The 23133-nt window shown below is 40.8% G+C and overlaps 1 protein-coding gene and 1 long non-coding RNA gene across 2 annotated transcripts; one reads left to right on the top strand and one right to left on the bottom strand.

Annotated features, from left to right (window-relative positions):
* Positions 1-273: 273 nt before the first annotated feature.
* LOC141780135 (uncharacterized) lies at positions 274-4044 on the bottom strand. Its single transcript, XR_012596562.1, has 3 exons — positions 3906-4044; positions 3709-3799; positions 274-345 (listed from the first exon to the last, which is right to left on the bottom strand). It is a non-coding gene; the product is annotated as an uncharacterized LOC141780135 (long non-coding RNA).
* Positions 3753-21429, top strand: LOC141780132 (uncharacterized). The gene is made up of 5 exons (XM_074655224.1): positions 3753-4493; positions 6828-6995; positions 12552-12676; positions 13130-16253; positions 18706-21429. The coding sequence occupies exons 1-5, from the start codon at positions 4023-4025 to the stop codon at positions 19315-19317; spliced, it is 4500 nt and encodes a 1499-aa protein (XP_074511325.1). The 5' UTR covers positions 3753-4022; the 3' UTR covers positions 19318-21429.
* Positions 21430-23133: the final 1704 nt, after the last annotated feature.

Genomic DNA, 23133 nt, shown 5'->3' with positions numbered 1-23133 from the left:
ATAATAATCAGTTATATCAGCATGTCAATACATTAGAAGACGAGATGGGTACTTGATGAGTCAGCAAGACACCAGCTAGTGATTCACCCAGTGATTCACTAAACATGTGATCAGCGGTGACAGCCAGGCAGAGAGGAAGTCTGAAATATTTAAGGGTGCCTCAAGTAATGCTGCCCATCAGGAAGACCAACCACGCTCTGTCACTTCCCTCCGTCCTCTAATATGCAGACCTGGACAGGTGCGTCACCGGAGCTGACATGATGTGTGCAAGCAACACGTTCGATCGCTCTGGTGTGCAGCTACTAACTCTGTCTCTGAAAGTGGACATTCAGACCAACAACGGCACTGTGTCAAAAAAAAAATGGGGCTACGTTAGTGCGTTAATACAGGTACCAGTGAGAAGAAAAAACACTGGTAACACTTTATATTAACTATCATTAATACATGATAAATTGATAGTTAATTTAAATTATTTTACTGAAATTAAATAATAATTAATAAAATGTACTTTTTACTTTTTAAAATGTATTAGTAATGCCATAATTTATGTTACTTTAACAGTTGATAGTTGCACACATTATAAACTTTATTATATTGTATTAAGTATTTGTTAATGATTATGAAATGATTTGTAAAGCAAGTAATTGCTTGTAAAACATCTATAAACATTACATAGATATTTGTAACACTTTCTTAATGGTTAATAATTGGTTTGTAGACCATGTATAAACATTATTTGGATGACTATTATAAAGTTGCAACTGATGATTATAATACATTGTAACATTGTTAATAAATACTTTGTAAAGCACCTATAAAGATTATTTAGTTAATAATTTGTAGATGGTCCATCTATCAATGAAATGTTTATAAAGTTTTATAAATGGTTATATTTAATGGTTTATAAATAATTTGATTACCATTAACAAATACTTAATATAATATATAAAATGTTATAATGTGTGCAACAATAAACAGTTAATAAATAGTTTACTAATGTAATCAGAATTTAATTGTTAACGTCTCTTATCATCTATGATACGTATAATTTATAAACTGATTATTTCATATTACACAAAACTAATGATAAAATAATAATGAAATAATAAATTAATCAAATTAGAGAATTACTAATAAGTAGTAAACATTATTAATTATAATTTCATTGTTTGTTAACAGTAAAATAACTATTAACCAAAGGTGAATTAACTAACAATTTCTCATTTATAAATTATTATAAAGTGTCACCTGCAATTTTATGTGTCATTTTACAACTCTGGAAAGTCATCACAGTTACAGTCATTTTATGGTCTGACTCAATGATGACTCAGGTAAATTGTAGAATTACACGTTTACAGCAAACGTAACAACTAGGAGAGTTTGCATCATTCTGTTACTTTGTCAGTGCAACAAACATTTACCACAAGATCTGACCACTTCCCACAGTTTTTCCTTTTTCCTGTTAGCCCAACAACACATCATAGGTAATTACAGTACATGTGCATGCATGTAGACACACTGACTGATGAACATGTCACAGTGAGCGGCAGGTTATAAAACCTCCCTATACTCTAAAGTAATAGACAGCCTTTGTCGTAATCTCTTTATCGCTGTTTTATAGCTAATGACGTGTAATTACACAACACATCAATGCAGGCTGCATCATGTGACTGTGATTTACTGATAATCAAGTGTGGATGTAGCAATTTGAAGTAATTTAAAGTTCATAATAAAATATGGCTTATAACCTTCAGGCTGTGTGTTCTTGAGAAGACTTGTTTCGTTGTCTTTTATTGTGACGGGTTGCGTAAATTTAACTCTAATTAACTTCTTAGTATTATCAAGTCTGGGAATGTAGTTGAAGCTCTTGCATAGTATTACACACACTGAGTGCTCCTCGGTTCTTACAGAACGTCAAAGTAATACAAAAGAGTTCAAAAGTCAGTCATGATGACCCGGGTAGGTGAACGTGTTGTTTTTGGTTTTAAGAAAATTAAAAGTTTTTGCCTTTCTATAAAGTAATTATATGTATGTGCTTCATTTTGATCTCTTTTAAATACGGAAACTGACGCTAGAGGAGTAGCCTACCTAGAGCATCAGTTTAAAGCGTAGGGCCACTGACCAAGCGTTGGTATTTGACGAGAAGGGAGTGAGAATGTGTTGTCTTGGCAGAGCATTAAAGGGATGATTGGGTGTTTTTAAGCGGGGGTTGTATAACGTACTTATTACCTACAGCAGACGACGGTCGGAACGCCCCCAGTTTGCAGAAGCAGATATAGGAGTTACCGCACATACGCAAAGCAATGTACTGCTGTGGACGTATTATAAACGTATTTTAGCCACCTAAAAAGAAAAAAATCAATAACAGTTTAAGTGTACGCTATATTTAGAATATTTTCACTGCTTTACTTTGCTGCCAGACAGTCCTTTCCATCGACAAACTGAAGCCGTTGTATCCATCTCTGCTCTAGCCAAAGCCTACAGACTCCATTGAAAAACCTGTAATTTTACATTGCAGGAAATGGGAGTCGCTGGTCTACCACTGCCTTGATCTGTTTGTTTGTATTATTGTGTTAGGTAAAATTACTGCTTTTCTCAATGGAGTCTGGTTGCTTTGGCAAGAACATAGATAACAACTTCAGTTCCCTGTTGGAAACATAAGACTGTATAGCTGTCTCACTGCAAGGTAAAGCAGTGAAAATATTGTAAATATTGTGTCTGTGATATTGATTATTTTAGGTGGGCCTTTCTTTTAGGTGGCTAAAATATGTTTTTGCTGCCCCGTCCACAGCAGTACATTGCTTTGATTCCGTGCGGTAACTCTGGTTTCTCCAAACTGGGGGCGTACCGACCGTCATCTACTGTAGGGCTGTATTTGAAACCGCATACTATAATAGTAGTACGTACTGATTTGACCGAAATGTAGCATCTAGTATGCAGTATGCGAACAAAAGAAAAATCTACAATATGCCAAAAGTACCCGGATGTCGTACTGATTTGGTAAAAATCTCCAGTATGCATCGGACCAGTCTACCTCGCCTACTGTATCCCACAATGCAAAGCGCTGGAACGGTACAGGCTACGGTTACAACAACAGAGGCAGCCAGTTACATTTTTCGGAGCTATTTCATCACTAAATTTACTTCTGAAACTTTTTGAGGCAAGAAAATCAACTGTGTAGATTTCAAATGTTTACAGTTTTACAATATTAGATGGCAAATCGAACATTTGCTCTGACGTTTTCAGAGTTTAGAAGGGAAATATTGCAATAGTGGTATGAGTTGGGTTTTTTTTGTATCCATTGCTTTAAGAGCTGGTTAAAAGGCTAAAGCCTGGTCTAGCATACTGCATAATACATCGCTTTAACAGTTGCATACTGCATACTCAGGAACACAGTATGTAATACAGTAATACACTAACTAGGGAGAAGCACTTCATACAACCCCACTTCAAAAACACCTGAACTATCCCTTTAAGAAACATGTCAGAACAGGTCAAACAGCCCAGTATCTGCTGATTGTTTTCAGGCAATGGCACTCTAATGATTTAATGATGTTTTGACAGGGGATAAGTTGCCTCATTAATCACTTAATCTCTATTCATCACTCCACACACACACACACACACAGTAGAAAAGCCCTACAGTGACGTGGTAAAGGTGAGCATGTTTCTGTGAGTGGGTGGATGTTTTGCCTATCAGGGTCACACCTGTCGGGCGGAGCCGCAGCGGGTGTCTCTCTCTCTCTCTCTCTGTCTCTCTCTCTCTGTCTCTCTGGTCGGTCAGGTCCTTCATTTGGACCTGGAAGGACAATGGCGCAGTGTTAACGCACCATGGCGGGTCAAAGGAACTACATTAAGGGACTACATGAAGTGATGAGCAACAAGTCTGGAGCTGAACTGCTCACCTGGTTGAACCACAGAGGAGCAACTACAACACCTTTAAGCAGTTTTCTTTCTGCAGGAGTTTAAGAGAGGAGCTGCGTAAAGTTTTTAGTGTTTTTCATTTTGTTTCTGGAGACATCATGGCTCTGTCCCAGATCCAGTGCCTGGACAACAACCACGTGAACCCGCGGACGCACGAGTCCAAACCGGAGTTCTTGTACTGCGAGGACCAGCGGCTCGCGCTCGAGGCTTTCCTCCAGGATGGTCGCGAGGAGTTCGTTAAGTTCCTCGAGGCTCGAGGCGTGCGGGACTTCCTCTCGGACCCGGAGCTCGAGACTCTCGCGGAGCTGGTAGAGCCCTACGACCCGGGCTCCGAGCTCTACCCGGAGGGGTACGAGGCCGAGGAGGATGGAGACGAGCCGCCGCTGCCGCTGTCGCTGCAATACTGGCCCGAGCTGTCGGACACGTCCATCCCGCAGATGGACCTCGGCTGGCCGGACTCCGCTTCTTACCGGGGGGTGACTCGCACCACTGTGTACGCGCAGCCGCCGCTGGAGGGTCAGGTGCACATCAAAGAGGTGGTCCGCAAAATGATTGCGCAGGCGCAGAAGGTATGTTGGGGCCACTAATGGACCGAATAGGTGTTTTTTTTATTTAAGGTTAAAGGAATACATACACATACTTGTAAAAGGATCATACAAACAGCAGCAACAACATATATAAAACAAAAAAAGAAACATAAGAAAAAGAAAAATAATTTTTAAAAAAAGTACTACCCGTTGTAATAGTGCAGTGTCAAGAGATAAGTTCATATTCATATACATACATATTCATATTTATATACATACAACCAACCTCATATATAGATATATATACATACAGTATATACATATGTCTATATCCAAACGCGCATACAAATAGATAGCCATTTAGACACATTCGCTTACACAATTATCCATTCTATTTTACAGACAAAAAAAAGGACATATTTACATCCCTTTAGTTGACCTTTATGGACATTATTTATTTATTAATTTTGTTTAACTCCAATCCTGAATAGGTGTTAATGTAGAAAAAGAATCTGTTTAAACCCTGAATTTCACTTTCCAATTAAATTAAACTACTATACCCTCCGATAGATTAACTCATTCCACGTAAAGCCATAAAATAATCTAAAATTAAACAGTTGAAATACAATACAATCATTTGAAATACTTGTTATGACAATATTAGCCTAATCTCCGTTTTGCTCTGTCTGCTTAGTATAGATAGGTTTATATAGTAGGGCTGGGCGATATGGCCAAAATCTTATATTACAAAAAAGTAATGATATAGGTAATTTCATATCTCGATAACGATTATAGGCTATATCACGATATAGCATGTTTTCCTGTGTGAATACAGGAAATACTTGTGAAATAAATGAGTATTTTCTCATTTTAAGAACTTGAGTGCAAAATTAACAGTTTTAAAATGAAGAAATAAAAAAAAAAATAAAAAAAAAAATAAATGTATAATAATATTACTGGGCCAAGCTTGTATCACAATAACGACAATATAGAATAATATATACAGTAAACATTTTTGTATTGTTTTAATATATGTATATATATATATATATATATATATATATATATAGGGGCTGTCAATCGATTACAATATTTAATAGGGATTCATTGCAAATTAATTGCTTTATGCAAATGTATGTATATATTTATTATTGGAAATCAATTAACAACACAAAACAATGACAAATTTTGTCCAGAAACCCTCACAGGTACTGCATTTAGCATAAAACAATATGCTCAACTCATAACATGGCAAACTGCAGCCCAACAGGCAACAACAGCTGTCAGTGTGTCAGTGTGCTGACTTGACTATGACTTGCCCCAAACTGCATGTGATTATCATAAAGTGAAGTGGGCATGTCTGTAAAGGTGAGACTCGTTGGTACCCATAGAACCCATTTTCATTCACATATCTTGAGGTCAGAGGTCAAGGGACCCCTTTGAAAATGGCGATGCCAGTTTTTTCTTGCCAAAATTGGATGTAAGTTTGCAGGGTTATGTAGCCTCCTTTGCGACAAACTAGTGTGACATAGTTGGTATTAATGGATTCCTTAGGTTTTTCTAGTTTCATATGAGCCCGCTACAACCTAAAAATCACAAGTTGCGTTAATGCGTTAGAGAAATTAGTGGCGTTAAAACAAATTTGCGTTAATGCATTATTATCGCGTTAACTTTGACAGCCTTATTATATATATATATATATATATATATATATATATATATATATATCCCGTGTTGCCTATGCACCAATGAATGTGTGTGATGTTGGTTTCCAATCATGTCTCTGTCCTGTGTACCCACTCAACAGATTAACTGAAGCCTACTGTTGACATAATGTTACCATGAGCAGCCATGGCTCTCACTCAGTATGAGGTCAGAGTACAGACGTATGACCAAATGAGACAGTCAGAGTAAAGTGCAAGTTGATTAAGCTCACTTATCAGAGGCTAAAAGAAGTGCTGCACACTGTTAACACAGGCACATATCTGTTGTGTTGGATATTTGCATGATTATGTGCATAAATATGAGTGTGTGCTTCTGCCTGTTCATGCAGCTGACTCATTCAAAGGCACACGTTTATGTGTTACTTGACTGAAACATTACGGGCATTTTCTTGAAAAGCTTCTGACAGAAAAAAAAAGAAAGATGTGGTCATATAAGAGATCAGAAGTTTCTTTTACACAGGAAAACTTGTGTGATCATATTTTACTCAAACCTGTGGAACAGTTCTTATTTGTTTTGGCAGAAAAGAGCAAATACTGTTTAAACGCCTAAGGCTTGATCCTACTGTAATAAAGTGTGCGCATGTTTACTTACTTACTTGCATACATAAAGATTTTTGGCATGAGTATTTCCTGCATGTGTGTGTGTCTCCAGGTAATAGCAGTGGTGATGGATGTGTTCACCGATGTCGACATCTTCAGGGATTTGCTAGATGCTGGTGTCAAGAGGAAGGTTTCGGTCTACATCCTGTTGGAACGCACAACGCTACCTCATTTCCGGTCCATGTGTCAGAGGGCCAACATGCATGCCGGGCACCTCAAGGTGAGTCAGCGGTCTGACGTTTAGCATCAACGAGCGAGGCTTAGTTGTATTTAAAGTTAAAACAAGTAAAAAATCCACCATTATTCATCTGCTGAGTCAATATGCGCTATATGGCAATATTCTAATTTGATTTTTATGTTTCTTTTGCACAAGTGAAAATGATTAAAGATGGTTAAAAACATTAACATTCACCCTCTGGAGAGCATACCCGAATTTCATGGTAATCTGGTCATATTTTGCTCTAGACCGCACTGTTAGACAGACTGACCAAAGAACAATATGCTGACAGAAAATGAAAGTTCATTATCATGTGTAAGGATAATATGTCGTAGTTCCAGTTGCAGAGAGAGTAAATGTTTCACTAATGGAGAGTGGATCTTTGACCTTTGGATAGCGGAGGGGATATCCAGATGTTCGGAAACCTCATTTTGTCACTGAAAAACATCAGTAAGGCGCCGTAGAACACAGTACAAATTATATTTTGATAGAAAGACAAGCAATTGGAGTCAAGAGGTTTTCGTTATGCAATTAAGTGAAAGCACATGCCATCTCTCCCTTTATCTCTCTCTCTCTCACAAACACACATACCAGAGTGCCAATAACAACAAGCCAACCCTCCCAGCTGGCACTGTACCACAGAGGAATATTTTACCTCGCTGTGTCCTTAACTGTTTTAATCCATAATTGGCCGCTTACCAAGAAAAATACGAGTTAGAAAACACATTTCGGTCAAGTTGGGACACGGAGAACTAAGTTACAAGGAAAATACGACTGTATCTTCAGTGAAGCGTCTTCTTGAGACATAAATCTTTTAATCAAGCTGCCAAGTCAGCCCTATAAGAATTCCTCTGTAGATGACAAGCCCTTAATGGTTAACAGTGCAGTATTTGGTAGGTGGGAGTCAGACTTTTTACTTGCCTGCCTCAGTGCTGCTGCGTTGTTCCTGCTCTCTAAAGGGAGATCATTTAGATAATCCTTCATACAGTAGAAGCGGGGTTGGAAAATTTCCACAAAGGCTCCCAATGTGCTTAGCTAATAATGTTGAAAGTGATATGAGTCAGTTTCGATCAGTGTTTGGCAGGCAGAAGTGAGACACTGAAGATGCAGAGAGCCGTGTTTAGGCGACACACATTCACATGCATGTGTAGACAGACGTATTGACACTCACACAGACGGAACCTGTATGACAGTTTGCGGTTTTTAAACATAAACATATGACAGTTACACATGACAAATGACAAATGAGGAAGTTGTTTTAGCTGCTTTTTGAAATATCTGGCATTTATACGTTGTTTGTACGTACATTCTCAGGGATGTCTCACCCGTTTTTTGGCCCCAAAGCCAAGTTCAGTGTGCAAACCTGCCTGCAGTAACACAGCAGCTGCACAATGCACATTTAACCTCAAGTCCTACATTTTAAATTAGTCAAACGTTTGACCGCAGAATGGCTATGCACTAAGAAAAAACAACCTGTGCCACAAATTTCCTTACCTATTTTATACAATATTCTGTAGTGTAGCACAAGTATAGTACACCTGAGAAATGTTGTAGAAATACACGCAGAGAAATTGTTATTTTAACCCAAACCGACTCTGCTGGCATCACATGTCGACGCTTGTTCTCAGAGGGAATGTCATTAATTGAAACAGATGGCAGATATTTATTATTTTGAGCAACTGTGTGTTTCACTTTCTCACAACGCTGTGTGTTAACAAACAGATCAGGTGTTTAAATGGAGCTCAACGATTTTATGTATCCATATCTCTGTCATATACTGTGTCTGTGCTGGGATCTGCCCTTTAAATGGGCCTGTATCCTTCAACACAAGTCTCTGACAGAGTCTTATCACTCCGGCATCCCAGGAAAGTTGATATCCCAGGATACAGCTGTACAATTGCCATTTTATGACCAGGAACAGTGATGAGCAGCTAACACAAAGTCTCTCAGTCTGTCTGTCGGGGAGCCGAGTCTGGGCTGCTGAACGAGAGGGTGATTGGCAGACAGAGTAGAAGACACATGTGACAGCTTGAGTTTTCACTGTAAGTGACAAGAGGGAGTAGGTGGAGGAGTTGATAGACGGGATGGGAGGAGGAGCAGATGAGTGGTTAGATGAGTAAGTAGGCGAAGAGGTGCCAGATTCTTCTGACTCTTCAGTCGTCTGACGGGGATTCTAGACATGTTACAATATAACAGTGACACTTCACCCTGCCAGATGTGGACTGAGGGTATTTTTGTAAAATGAGCAAATCCACAGTGCCTCAGTTAGTTGGGATGTTGTTCTCTGTAGAGCTCTGTACGCTTTTCATTTAGATTTTTGCTGATTTTATCAGTTGGCCAAAGGAATGTACTAAGGGAAGGAAAGCAGTAAGGGTGTTTCGACTGTGTGAATAGCCACACTCAAGCCATGCCAGGAATAATCTGCTGCATCAAGACAACTGGTTATATAATTTTTTGGCTGCATCCCAGCTCAGATAGACGTGGCTCAAGTTGTGTCTTTGAGGAGCCTAAAGGCCCTCCCCAAATGAGATGGTCTAAATCTAAACTCACAACAACCAAAGTAATGGTATGTTAAGTCAAAATATTCTACTTTATCAGCTTACAAAGAGCTGGACATCTACTAAACAATGTCAGACAGACAACACAGTCACGCTGAGGCTGTGACTTTAGATGCAAATCACATTTCTTTGCATTTCTCATTGTAGCTTTTTGCTATATTTCGGAATGATGCTGCAGTTTTTGTTGGCCCTTTATGATCTCATGTGTCTCTGCTTTTAACGGACAAAATGAACCCCCATATTTATGGCCTAGTTGTTACATCATGGCCCAATCCGGTCAACCACAGACTCACAGACTTTGAGGCACGCTCCGCAAAGTCTGTTAGGCCTTTAGGGCTGTCCCACTGTCAAATCGTCAAGTGATTGAGGGCTCTCTCTCGCAGATGTTTTGAACCCTTTATGCATACTTTCCATGAGTCTGCATTTTTCTGCAGACTTCGCCTAAGGTAATTACCCACAATTTATAGCTTTGTGACATTAAATACGGGGTCACCAGGGGAGGCCAGAAGGCATTAAAAAAAAAAGGTAAATGAACAGGACGTCACATGGGTGTTAAGCCAGGTATATTTAAATTTACACAGAAACATTAACATTAAGGATTAAAGATGGTACATAAAAAACACATGAAATCAGAGCAATGCAGTCATTAGACTATATTACGCACCTGGTTTATTCATCAACCCATTTCTTTTAATTATTATTAATAAAATAAAGTTTGACAAGAATAAGTAAATTATTTTTTTTGACAGTTACCTCTAGTCTCGTACTGTAGCCTGGAAGACATTCAAATATGCAGTAAAAAACTTAAAATTAAATATATTATATATATATTAAATTAAAAATCCACAATTGGTATCATCAAGGTAACACGATATGTCACCGCAAAGTGCTGTCCCATTCGTATTTATACCATTTCAAGCCCTTGCAATCTCTCACACTCAACCATTTACCACTTAAGTCCCTGAGGGTTCAGGATTTAAGGTCTTAGGGGGCACAATGGAATTGGGCCTATAGGAACCATTCACTGATCACCAACATAAACCAAACACTTTGTAAACACATGCATCACATGATATTTCTGACTGTCTCCATGTTTAGAAGGATCAACTGAACACTCCAATAAACGACTGTGGTCAAACAGTAGATGTCCCAAATTCCATCAAAAGAGGGCTGCATATGTCTATGTCCAAAATTAGAATGCAGTTTTTTTCATTAAGTATGGATGTATACACGTCTGTCCTAAAGAAAGAAAAGAAGGGAGGACAGAGGAAACAACGTGAGTCAGAGTTAGAGAACTGAGAGACTTAGATAGGGAAAGTGTTTAGCTCGAGGTACCTTTCATGTGTAATCTCTTATCTGAAACGTTGTTACAGTCTTTTATGACTATACGGCACCATAATATACTGTACCACCCATTTATTATCATGTCAAGTGTTAGCACATTGATTATATTGTTTTACAGCTATACAGTCATACCTGTAGCCCTGTCAGAGTGTTTACATGTGCACAATGCGACAAAAAACACTAAATACACTAAATTCTTAACAAATTGACGACGAAATTGTGTTGCCATCAAGACTTATGGAAACATTTTCAAAAAGCAACCTCGTCTGGCTGGACCAAACAACAACTAAAGTCTTTGCATACATGTGCAGGAAACATCTGAAATGGACAGAAAATTGAGCCTTGCGAGACAGCAGATTTTAATCCGAGGAAAGCCTGGAACAGAAGTATTTTTACAGAATACATGCCGTGTTTTCAGACAGAGATGAGTAAAATAGGCAAGTTCCAACAAAGATAATCGACGTGAATGGTCCACAGTGTCAGATGGAGTGCTCAAATCAAGTAAAGACGAGACAGAGATCCAAGCAGAATCCATGGCAGTTAACATGATGTTGGTTGTGTAAGATTGAATCACAGTATTTATAGTGGATGTGGTATTAACTGTTCAGCAGTTTGAAAAAGTGGAGCTATTTGCTTAAATCAGTGGCGGCAAGTGGTAGATGTACTGCTCCTACTGTCTATGTATGGCTATAGGATTTTTATTTAAAGGGGACATATCATGCTCATTTTCAGGTTCCTACTTGTATTTTGGGTTTCTACTAGAACATTTTTACATGCTTTAATTTAAAAAAACAACTCATTTTTTTCTGATAATTTCTGTCTGAATATACCTGTATTCACCCTCTGTCAGAAATGCTCCATTTTAGCGCCTGTCTCCTTAAGCGCCTCCTCCTGAAAAAGCCCAGTCTGCTCTGATTGGCTTGTAAGAAAAATACTGTGCCTTGAATCACATGTTTTCTGATCACCTTGTAAAGGAAGTTCTCAAACCGTGGGCGCTATATTCTAATGAGCTGCATGTGACATAGGAACGGGAGCCAAACCTGAACGGCTTGTTGAATCACATGTTTTCTGATCCAGGCAGCCCACAAAAAACTGACTAGGTTGTCTTATTTCACAGTTTGTAGGTTGGTAGGCACCCCAGATACCCAAATATATGTGCACAAGCACTGAAAAATTGAGATTTTTTTATATGTCCCCTTTAAAAATACGTGTTTATGTTTAACAAGCAGTTGTGGGTTACACGTAAAGACAACAGTTTGCTTTAACTTGTATTTTATACGGTTAGACATGCACATGAAAAAATTCAACCATAGTTCAAGAAATGTGGCTTAAGGCCCGTGTATGTCCTAGTTGGTATCATACACAGGTCTGTTGAGTATGTCTGCCTGCGCTTTTCATTTTATTTACATATATATCCAGCCATCAATCAGCCAATAAATATTCAAAAAGGTAGATAAGGTCACCTCATAAAATCATGAAAACAACTTGTTCTTTGTATGTTTGACACTAAATGCTATGAATATTTGTTGTGATTGTAATTTTTTCATAACATGAAGTCATCACCGTCATTGTTTTACAATCTTACATCGCGCAGTTATAAAGTTAGCTCTGAATCTGGAGAAGGTATAACATCTATACTCGTTTGTGTGTGTTACAGCAACTTCGTGTACGCTGCACAGACGGAGCAGAGTTCCACACTCGGTCCTGCACCAAGGTCAGAGGGCGAATGGGACACAGATTCATGTTCGTCGATGGAGACAAAGCTGTGTCTGGGTCGTACGGGTCAGTGCACTTCATATGTGTGGGTGTGTTTGTCAGTGAGAGTGTGAGAAGGAGATAAAGAGAGAGCCGATGAAAGAAACAGGTTTGTTCTGTGTCTCTCTTTGTTTCTGTGAGCGTGGCGTCCAGAGAGATGCAAATAAAGAATGCTTGTTAACGTTCAGTAGCGTCCTCTACACATTAGACAAACAGGTTGTAAATATATCCAATGCACAAGACAAATAAATGCATATACAGTCCGGTCCCTAAGTAACTGGACAATGATGCATTGTCTTTTTGCTCTGTGCTTTATGTTACAGTAATTTGAGGCATCCGCATCAGATGAGCTGTGTAGGAATTGTAGCCATAGTTGTGTCTGGTTATTGCTGTTTATTTGCGCCTCTATACTGTATAAGAGCTGTTTGTTTTGTAATGTCTTTGTGTACTTGAACGTTGTGTTTGCTCTATGTTCTTTAGTTTCACTTGGATGTCATCGCGGCTGGACAAAAGTCTCATCACCGTGGTTACAGGCCAGGCAGTGGAGGCCTTCGACCGTCTGTTCCGCATCCTCTACGCGACCTCCAGCTTGGTCGACCTCCGGCAGGTCGCCACGGAGCCTGAACCCGCACTGGAGCCCCTCTCACAGCCGGCCTTGTTGGCCCTCCCTTCTGCTGCTATGGCTAGGAAAATGTACAGCCCCAAATACACCCTGGTTACTTTAGGCAACCCCAGCCCCACCCCTTCTGCCAACTCCAAAGAGACCCAAGAGGACTCCAAGAACCCAGAAAACAAGAAGCGGAGGAGGAAGAGCAAAGAAGCTGTACAGGAGGCTCCTCCCCTCCACCCCGGGCTCACCAATCTAGAGAAAGTTTGTATGATGTCATACCTGCCCACCTGGCCGGAGCCTGACCCCCCCAGCGACGTGATTGGGTACATTAATATTCGCGATGCCAGAAAACCGAATCAGGTCCATCTGCAGAGATCTGAGATGTTTGAAACCAGCCAGGCGATCAGGTTCAGTACTCCGTTCAGCATGCCTAAGGAAACCCTGCCAGAGGTCGCCAAGCCCAGACAGCTTTCTGCTAAAAACGAGGAGATAAATAAACTCCGACAATGGCGAGATAAAGCCAAGGCTGAGGAGTCGGCAAGAGGCAGCGCTCAGCCGACGCAACTCAATGCAGGGCCTGGGGACATCAAAAATAAAGCAGAGGCACCTGGACAGAAAGGACCAAAGTGTGAATCTGACAAAGACACTACTAAGACTCTCAACACTGAGAACAAACAGCATTCAAACACACCCACCAACCACGATGCACACACGCCTCGCCAATCCAGCAGCAAAGAGTCCACTCCTAACGCTGGGAGGCCTTTACACGCCACACCACAAACTGTCGCCACCCTCCCAGGATCAAACACTGAAAAAGAAACTAATTCAAACACACAATGTGCTGCTGGGTACAGGATGCATGCCATAGAGTCGAGCAGCACACAAGAACCGCACCTGCGTCCTCCCACTGACTGGAACTCAAACACAGAACCACACACACAAACAAAGACGGTGCCGCCACATACAGATTCACACACGCGGGCTGTTCACACGCAGCCGCACCACTCCTCTGAAATGACTCCTAACACCCAGACTCCCGCCGTCAACAGCCACACGTCCTCTTCTACTTCTGCCGAGCGCTCTCAGTCTGTCATTTCCACCTCCACCCTTTCTGAAAACAGTCACGTCTCCGTCGCAACAAGCACAACCACCAGTGCCTTTTCTCCTTTGTCCTCCATTAGCTCTTCTTCTTCCACTCCTCCTCTTACTTCTTCTTCTCCAACTCCCAATCCTCTCCTCCCTTCTTCCTCAGCATCCCCACCTTTGACCCCAACCCCTCCCGTCCCTAAACCTCGTACTGTCCAGCTGGTTTTTAAAGGCGGCGTCATCGGAGACGGCCAGAAGCTGCCGGAGGTCAGCGTTGTCAGGAAGCCTGAGACGAGCACGGTGATCCACAATGTAGCAACCGTGACGCAGAAGTTGCCAGAAAAAGTGCCTGAGACTGTCCCAACAGAAGCACAGAAAGATCCTGAGAGCACATTGAATATCGGAGAATCTCCACCGCATAAGCAGAGTGGGACTTCCCAAGAAAGAAAGAATGAGGAAGCAGATGAGAGACAACATCAGATAGCAGGAATGCAGTTGGACGCTGGAAACAAAGCCAAGTCAAATGTTTCAATTACTGATGCGCCAAAGGCAGAGAGAGTGAATATTCAGGAAACGATTCCAAAAGATGCCGAGCCCAAGCTGTTGACGTCAGCAGACTGTGAATTAACCCCACAGATAGACGGTGTAGCAACCGTACAGACGGAGTTAAAGGCCCCAGAAAGAGCCCAAGTGCCAAATGAAAAAAGTGAGAATGTGACAGAACGTAAAACATACCTTGCAAGAGCACATTTACCTCAGAGAATATCATATAGTGAGCTGACTCCACAAGATATAGACGCATTAGAGACTGTAAAAGCTCCAACACACACTCCTGTTTCTGCCACACACACATCCAAAGATACACAAGGCCAGCAAAGTAATCCAAGTTTCACACCGGCACACCGCACAGACAGCACGCCAAATACTGCAAAAAATAACATCACCTTTCAAGTACAAGTTCCTAAAGCATGGGGGAGCACGCCTGAAGGACCCCTGCGCTTACATCTCCCTGACATATACACGCCCGATTTCCTTTCGCCGACGCCTGAGATAGAATCGCGGTTGCTCGCAGCTCTCATGCGCAGTCCGACTGCGGACGGATTTCTTCCACGCACGCCCACCCCAGACTCGCAAATGCACACGCCGGATCCGCGGCCATACACTCCAGATTTTCGGACGCCTACGTCCGACGGGTACACTTCATCGAGGGCGGGCTCCGCTCTCTCCACCACCTCAGATGAATACTACGAATGTTGCGACTCTCCTCTCAACGAGCCTTATTTCGCTTTCCGCAACCACGGGATGACAGAGGATCACGTCAGCTTCACAAATACTCCTAATGCTACATCCGACATCACAAGTCCTGCATACTTAAATTCTAACACTCGTGCTGCTTCATTAGGCACAACAGACAGTAATTCCTCCAGTCTGTCTGGGTCTGCTAGTGTCTCCTCTTTGTCTTCTTTACTTGAGAGGAAAGTGAAAATGGAGGAGGAAACGGAAACCGCAAATGAAGAAAATGGGAGAGACGAGGATGAAGAGGGGAGGAAAGGAGAGAGGAGGACAGAGGGAGGTTACCAGGAGACCGAGAGGAGAGGCAGCGAGGAGGACGCTAAGAGAACAGCAGAGACAGAAGAAAAAAACAAGGAGGCCCAAACCCAAGTCCCTAAAAGAAAGAGGGTGCTAAACCAATCAGCAGCAGAGAAACGGGTCGACGGAAGAGTGACTCCACGAGAATTATCCAATGAGAGGACAGGGCCAAAGCGAAAGTCCACAGGTGACCTTCAACCAAAGAAGACTTCTTCTGAGAGAAAGAGACCAGACAAAGAGAAGGCGGTGGACAAGGCGGCACTAGGACCCAGCAGCGTGGAGAGGAGGGAGAGACCGCAGTCAACTGACATACAGAAGGTATGAGCAGTAAGGCAGCAGATGTTTTCATCTAAATCATTTTCCTCATCACACAGAAATAACTTTTAACCCCACTGTCCATGTTGATCTAACCCAAATCATTTCTACTTTTTAATTTTCTAACACTTTGCAGTTTTCTGTTCAGCGTACACCAGTGTGACATAAAGGGTAAGCACAGTTTACCCACTTTTTGAGATTGTGTCTAGAAGGTAACCCCCAAGTTGCGAAAACTCTCCAAGAGTCGCTGCTTGACGACCTATACAAACCGTAGCCATTCAAGGTCAAACCTTAACCCTTCGGGGGTCAATGTCTAACCTTAACTATTGGAGGTCAATGTCTAACCTTAACTATTGGAGGTCAATGCCTAACCTTAACCATTCAAGGTCAAACTTTAACCATTCAAGGTCAATGTCTGATCTTAACTATTAAAGGTCAATGCCTTACCTTAACCATTTGAGGTCAATGCCTAACCTTAACTATTCAAGGTCAATGCCTAACCTTAACTATTCAAGGTCATTGCCTAACCTTAACCATACGAGGTCAAGGCCTAACCTTAACTATTCAAGGTCATTTCCTAACCTTAACTATTCAAGGTCATTGCCTAACCTTAACCATACGAGGTCAAGGCCTAACCTTAACTATTCAAGGTCATTGCCTAACCTTAACCATACGAGGTCAATGCCTAACCTTAACTATCTCGTTAGAGTTTTACAGCTTGGGGGTTACCTTTTAGACACATCCACTTTTTGAAGAGGCATTCAGTACATTTTTACAACCAGATTTCATTAAAAAAAAGGATGTAGTGAAAGTAGTTTAACTGAGTTAAAGGAAGAAAAGTATTTTATCTCTCCCATTTGTGTATTGTAGATTCATCATTTATCATTTAAAAAAAAAACATAAACCAATACAACAACCAATAACATGCTGCACATTAAAACTAAAGAGAAACTAATACAGTGTAACAAGTGTATTATTTGTGCAGATATTTCAATCTTGTTGTTGGCAGTGAAAGTTAAGATGTGTGAATATTAATGTGTTATTTGATGAGGGGATAAAGTTAGTTCTGACAAACTTTTTAATATTTCTGATGAATAGCAGAAAATGTTCTCCATTCACTTGTAACTCTGATTGCATGTTATTTCTATGGTCTAAGAGAGTCCAAACATTTTTAGAAAACATGAACAACTCGCTCCCAAATCTAAAAACGAGAGTGTTAAAACTCAAACCGTGTCATAGTGTATACAGTGTGGAGCTGCTCCATAGACAATAAATTGGGAAAGATGTTTCTGTTTCAAAACTGGCAACACTACAATAGAATAAATCTCATTTGGGTATAAAAAAGAAAATCAGTCTCTCCAGACTGTATACCCTATGACATCACAAGTTTGAGACTTACTTCTCTGGTTTCTGGCTTTGAGAGAGAGAGAGTAGCTCATGTTCACAGATATTGATTGAACTTTCCTCGGCCATGGTAACAACATATTGGAAATCCAAATTTAGGTGGTGTTCCCCTTTAAATGACCTGTTGCAAAATTGCAGCTGCTGAAGTCATGCCGTTGAGGTGTTCTACAGTCATTAGCTCTGATCTGATGATGCTCACTCAGCTCCAAAGCTGGCTTGAACAGTCTGCTCTTTGAATATGTGTCAAATATTTAATAGTCAGTGTGTGTGTGTGTGTGTGTGTGTGTTTGTAAATGCAACTTAGTGCTATCATCTATCTATCTATCTATCTATCTATCTATCTATCTAACTAACTAACCACTTCTGTTCTTGTGTGTGTGTCTAGGCCTGTTGAGTATGCACCAGTAGAGTATCATTAAGTTGAAACACACGAGACTTGTTCATTATTGAACAAGGAGACCGTGTGTGTGTGCGTGTGTGTGTGTGTGTGTGTGTGTGTGTGTGTGTGTGTGTGTGTGTGTGTGTGCGTGTGTGTGGTGTGTGTGTGTGTGTGTGTGTGTGTGTGTGTGTGTGTGTGTGTGTGTGTGAAATGTGAATTAAAGTGACATACTTTTAATGAAACGCCACACGCGTTCACACTGATGCAATATTGATGAATTCGGTAAAAAATTGATAGGTTCACATTTATTGCTGTAGCTTCACTCGCTCACCGCTGACCACGAGTCTACGCCTTTTATCTAACAATAGTCAGCGAGGTGTTGCTGGCATGTTTTAACTCTGTACTGTCATGTAATATTAACAAGAGTGACAATAAAACAGATCTCGCATTTGCACCCAAGTACCTCTCTTTTCCATTTGCAACAAAGCGTTCATGTCACTCGGCGCTGCATTTGTGAGTGTAAAAATGTTACACTGCATTGTAAATGCATGTAAATGCATGCAAGTTGCCAGCATACAATATGAGAAGTTGGCGTTATAATAAACCCCAGTCACATGTATCGATACCTCACTGTACATTTCTTCTCCTCTCCAATCTCCTTTCTTTCCATAGCTTTTGCATACTCCTCCCAGAACTCCTCCCAGAACTTCACGAGGACTGCAGCAAGACAGCGCACCGGCCTCCCCTTCCCGACCATCCAGACCCCTTCGACCCGTCGCAACCAACCAGGCTTTGGGGTCCCGTCCCTCGGGAAGCCGTCAGCTGAACCACGCAGAAAGCAAAGCAATCCACGGTAGTCTCCAGGCCTTGAATAATGTCTCATCTCCTCGCAGACCGCCTTCCAGACCGCCTCCTCCAGCGACAGCGGGCGCTGTTGGGTCAGCGGCTGGGCGGAAGCAGGCCGAAGTCTCTCAGAGCCACCAGAGCCTCCTCTCTCGCCAGCCTCCTGCAGCGCAGGGCCGGACGAGAGCCGGGCAGTCGCAGAATCAACATCCCTACCCAAAACCCCAGGCCTCCTTTCTCCACACACACTCTAACAGAGAGGAGCAGCTCCAACCTCATTCCCAGAAGCAGACGGTATCACAGCGGGAAGCACATTGGCAGGAGGAAGGAAAGGCTCCATTTAGCTTCTCTTTTAGCAAGCTGTACAGCCTGAAGGGCCTGAAGGATAAGATGAGCAAGCTGCCAGCACAGAGCAAGAGAGGCGGCGCCAGCTCTCCGTGACTGGGGCGCAAGAGCACGAGCTAGTCTGGAACCATCATTCTGACATCAATTTTTATGTTACTCTAACACATCAAGCCAAAGAAAAGGCAGGTTAAAATAAAGAATTAAGATGGTTCTCCTCACCTCCAAGAGAAACGCTTGACTTGACCCAGTTTGTGTGAAAGAAATGCCAAAAATAGCATCTTATTTGGCTCTGCCCCGCCCTTTTCACCCTTGGGTTACTTCTTGCTGACGCTTTTAGTGTATATCTCAAGTTTGACCTTTGACCTATGATTCGTGGAATTGGCCTGCTCCTGTCTCGTCTGATGGAGGACACAGATTAAGTTATTTTCCACATGGCAGTGTTAAACCTCTCCTGTGCATGATGTTGCTCATATACTGGAACTAAACAAAGAGCGATTGGACAGGTGGTTTCCTTTTTCTCTTGGCTTCTCATTTCTAGAGATGATTCGTATTCATGTTGCTGCATGTCAAACTTTTGAAATTGCTTTTCATGTTGAAAATCCAGCTGCCTTTTTCTGGCTGAACACGGAGCTTTGTGCTTTAGGAGGTTGTGACCTCTGATGCTGTCGACGGCCTTGACATCTGGAGTGGAGTTTTGTTGCTTCCTCACCCACCTGGACTTGAACAACTGATCAATGGAGTTGTTTGTAAACTATTTTTATTTGAACATTTGGATATTAAATGTTCAAATTGTTTGTATGACCAAAGAAAATAAACTCCAGGGACATGTGTTAAGCGTGTTTAAACCCAGAAGTTTGCCTTTTACATGCTGCACATCAGATAGGGTGCTTTGACTTCAATCGACTGTACGTATACTAGGGATGCACCGATACCGGATCGGATATCGGGACGATACCGACTCAAATAGCTGGGTCGGGTATTGGTGATAATGGGGCCAATCTATTAAATTTAGTCCTATCTTTATATACTATATACATTATATACTGGAATTTGAATTCCTGTTTAAGTTTTGACCAATTTGTTGCTGCATTAAAAAGGTTTACACTTGAAATGTAATTCCTGTTCATTTTGAAGATTTTTTACAAAGTTGCTGATGTATGATTTTTTTTTTATGATAAATAACAATACGGTAAATGTATATTTATGTTTTTATTTGTTACATTTTGTTTTACAAAGTTAGGAAAGCAATATTTAAGTCAAGCCTGATGCTTCTTTACACAGAAAAGAGTGATCCCAGTCACTTCCACACAGCGACGCATACAGCTTATTAATCAAACATTGGTATCGGATCGGTTCTCCATATCGACCGATACCCAAAGCCCAGGTATCGCTAGGGGGACTGAAAAAATAGGATCGGTGCATCCCTAATATATACTGTGGATCGAGCAAAAACAAAATCAGCTGCTTCCTGGATTCACTGTGATACATTTTTTTGTGAAATATCTTAAAACCACTTCCTCTTTTTTCCTCGCTATTTTTGTCATTTCAAATGTGGGAGATCTTTTTTGCTTACAGCAGTATTGGTATCTCAGGATGGTGCCATGCGAATGTGAATTTGTGCTTCCAATATACAGTCTGAATGACTGGGAGTCATCACAATGCACATTAATAAAGTCTGAAATAGGTACTATGATCACATGTCTGATGAAAGCAAACATGAAAATGTGCTCACATACTGTATTTACAGATGTACTGTATTTTGTGTGATACTGGACAATGCTGAAAACCAGAGATTTACTTTTTTCTACCACCACTTTACAGTCTGTGAGCAGACAAATAAGTAAATGTTCAAATTAGGTCTGTCAACGTTAGAAAATTGTTTTAACGGCACTAATTTCTTTAACGCATTAAGGCAATCGATCTTTCAGAGGTTGCATCGGGCGCATTTTTTAAAGCTAGCGTGAAGATATTGGCATCATACAAAACTAGAAAACCTAAATCCATTGGTACCAATTATAATGGTAAATAACGCTACGACAAAGTTAAGTTAAATTATGGCGAGGAAAAACTGTCATGACCATTTTCAAAGGGGTCCCTTGACCTCTGACCTCAAGATATGTGAATGAAAATGGGTTCTATGGGTACCCACGAGTCTCCCCTTTACAGACATGCCCACTTTATGATAATCACATGCTGTTTTGGGGCAAGTCATAGTCAAGTCAGCAGAATGACACACTGACAGCTGTTGTTGCCTGTTGGGCTGCAGTTTGCCATGTTATGATTTGAGCATATTTTTTATGCTAAATGCAGTACCTGTGAGGGTTTCTGGACAATATTTGACATTGTTTTGTGTTATATACATTTATTTGTATAAAGCAGCATATTTGTCCACTCCCATGTTGATAAAAGTATTAAATACTTGACAAATCTCCCTTTAGAATCAGAATCAGAATCAGAATCAGAATCAGAATGGTGTTTATTGCCAGGTGTAAGAGGTATACACTAGGAATTTTCTTTGGCATTTTTGGTGCGAGACAAACTGTATAATAACAAAAGAATAGATAAAAACAAAAGAATAGATAAAAACGTTAGAATAAAATAATAAAAATGTACAATTTACAAATTACAAGTTTAAGGTACATTTTGAACATTTAAAAAATGTGCAATTAATTTGCGATTAATCGCGATTAAATATTTTAATCGATTGACAGCCCTAGTTCAAATGTCTAACCTCATGACAGTGGTTGTTTGTATTGTGTTAATATGAGTTTGTCATGTTTGTATTATAACAAGCCAAGTTTTTTCCACCTCTGTACATTTACATGTTGACGATTCAAAAATGAATGCTAAAAGTGTTGATGCAGAATCTTATCTTATTGTTTTTTGATGTCTCAGACCTTTAGTTTGGTTATTTTGTATTCTTCCGTTGTGTGTGTGTTGTACATCCAAAGACTAAAGAGGTCACATAATTGATCTATTCTTTGTTTACACCAAATCCCATTTACATTCAAAATGCTTTTTGCCTTGAAGACAAAGTCACAGCGACTGTGCCCAAACAAAGCATAAGTTATCTGCAGAGATGAGCACAGTAAACACCCCACAGGACACGACTTGTTACTTTGAAGACGGATACAGATGTCCTGCAGATTATAACAGCGGTGTACAAGATGGTGCCCTTGAGTTTTGTCTGAAGGAAATGTGCAGAGGTGCTGTTTGCATGACAAATAAACTCATCGACGACATCAATGAAATGGCTGATGTGCACATAATTCATGCGTAGTTAGACGGAAATAAACAACTGTCTGGTCTTGAAATAAGAAAAGCTCCAGTCTGTCATCTTGTTATGGGACACAGACAATGAGTTTGTGCACTTGCTGAGTGTTTGTTTGCGTCTTTACTTCTAAACCAGCTTTATTTGACTGGAGTGAATCCCCACATCACTGTTCGGCTCGTGTTCATTTTGTTTTTGGTTCCCAATCTGTTCCTAAGGGAGCTATTCAGATGACTTTTTTTTTTCTCCCAGTGCAAGCTAGGATTGAATTTTTGTATGAAATATAGATTATGAGTCATGGATGGCTGCCCTTTGGAGCTCAGAAAGGCTGCTCTGCACGCCGACTGTGATGTGCTGAACATCTGATTTATCTCAGTGTATTTCTTCAAGCTTCAGTCCTGTCAAAAAAAAAGTCAGAAAAGAAGCAAGCAGAGGTACTGTACCATGTCCCACGATGCCTCTGTGGCTTTGGAAGCTTCAGTCATCTTTCACAGCACGTTGCAACTCTGCAAATATCAGCTTTAATCCATGTCAGAGACGGTTGTGAGTAGAGACCAAATTTCCAATATTAGAGATGATCCCAAAGGACATTTTTATCAGGTGTTACCTAATATTCAGACATGGAGCACAGAAAGCTGGGT

Source organism: Sebastes fasciatus, chromosome 13 (assembly GCF_043250625.1).
Source record: "Sebastes fasciatus isolate fSebFas1 chromosome 13, fSebFas1.pri, whole genome shotgun sequence".
Lineage (NCBI taxonomy): Eukaryota > Metazoa > Chordata > Actinopteri > Perciformes > Sebastidae > Sebastes > Sebastes fasciatus.
Note: the sequence above shows the minus strand (reverse complement) of the source record. Positions and strands in the feature narration are given on the sequence as shown.

What these genes read in the sequence shown, in the direction of transcription:
- LOC141780132 (XM_074655224.1), top strand. Translation starts at nt 4,023, where the DNA reads ATGGCTCTGTCCCAGATCCAGTGCCTGGACAACAACCACGTGAACCCG. An exon ending in TGATTGCGCAGGCGCAGAAG is followed by an intron (nt 4,494 to 6,827) that starts GTATGTTGGGGC and finishes GTGTGTCTCCAG; the next exon opens with GTAATAGCAGTGGTGATGGA. An exon ending in AGTCAACTGACATACAGAAG is followed by an intron (nt 16,254 to 18,705) that starts GTATGAGCAGTA and finishes TTCTTTCCATAG; the next exon opens with CTTTTGCATACTCCTCCCAG.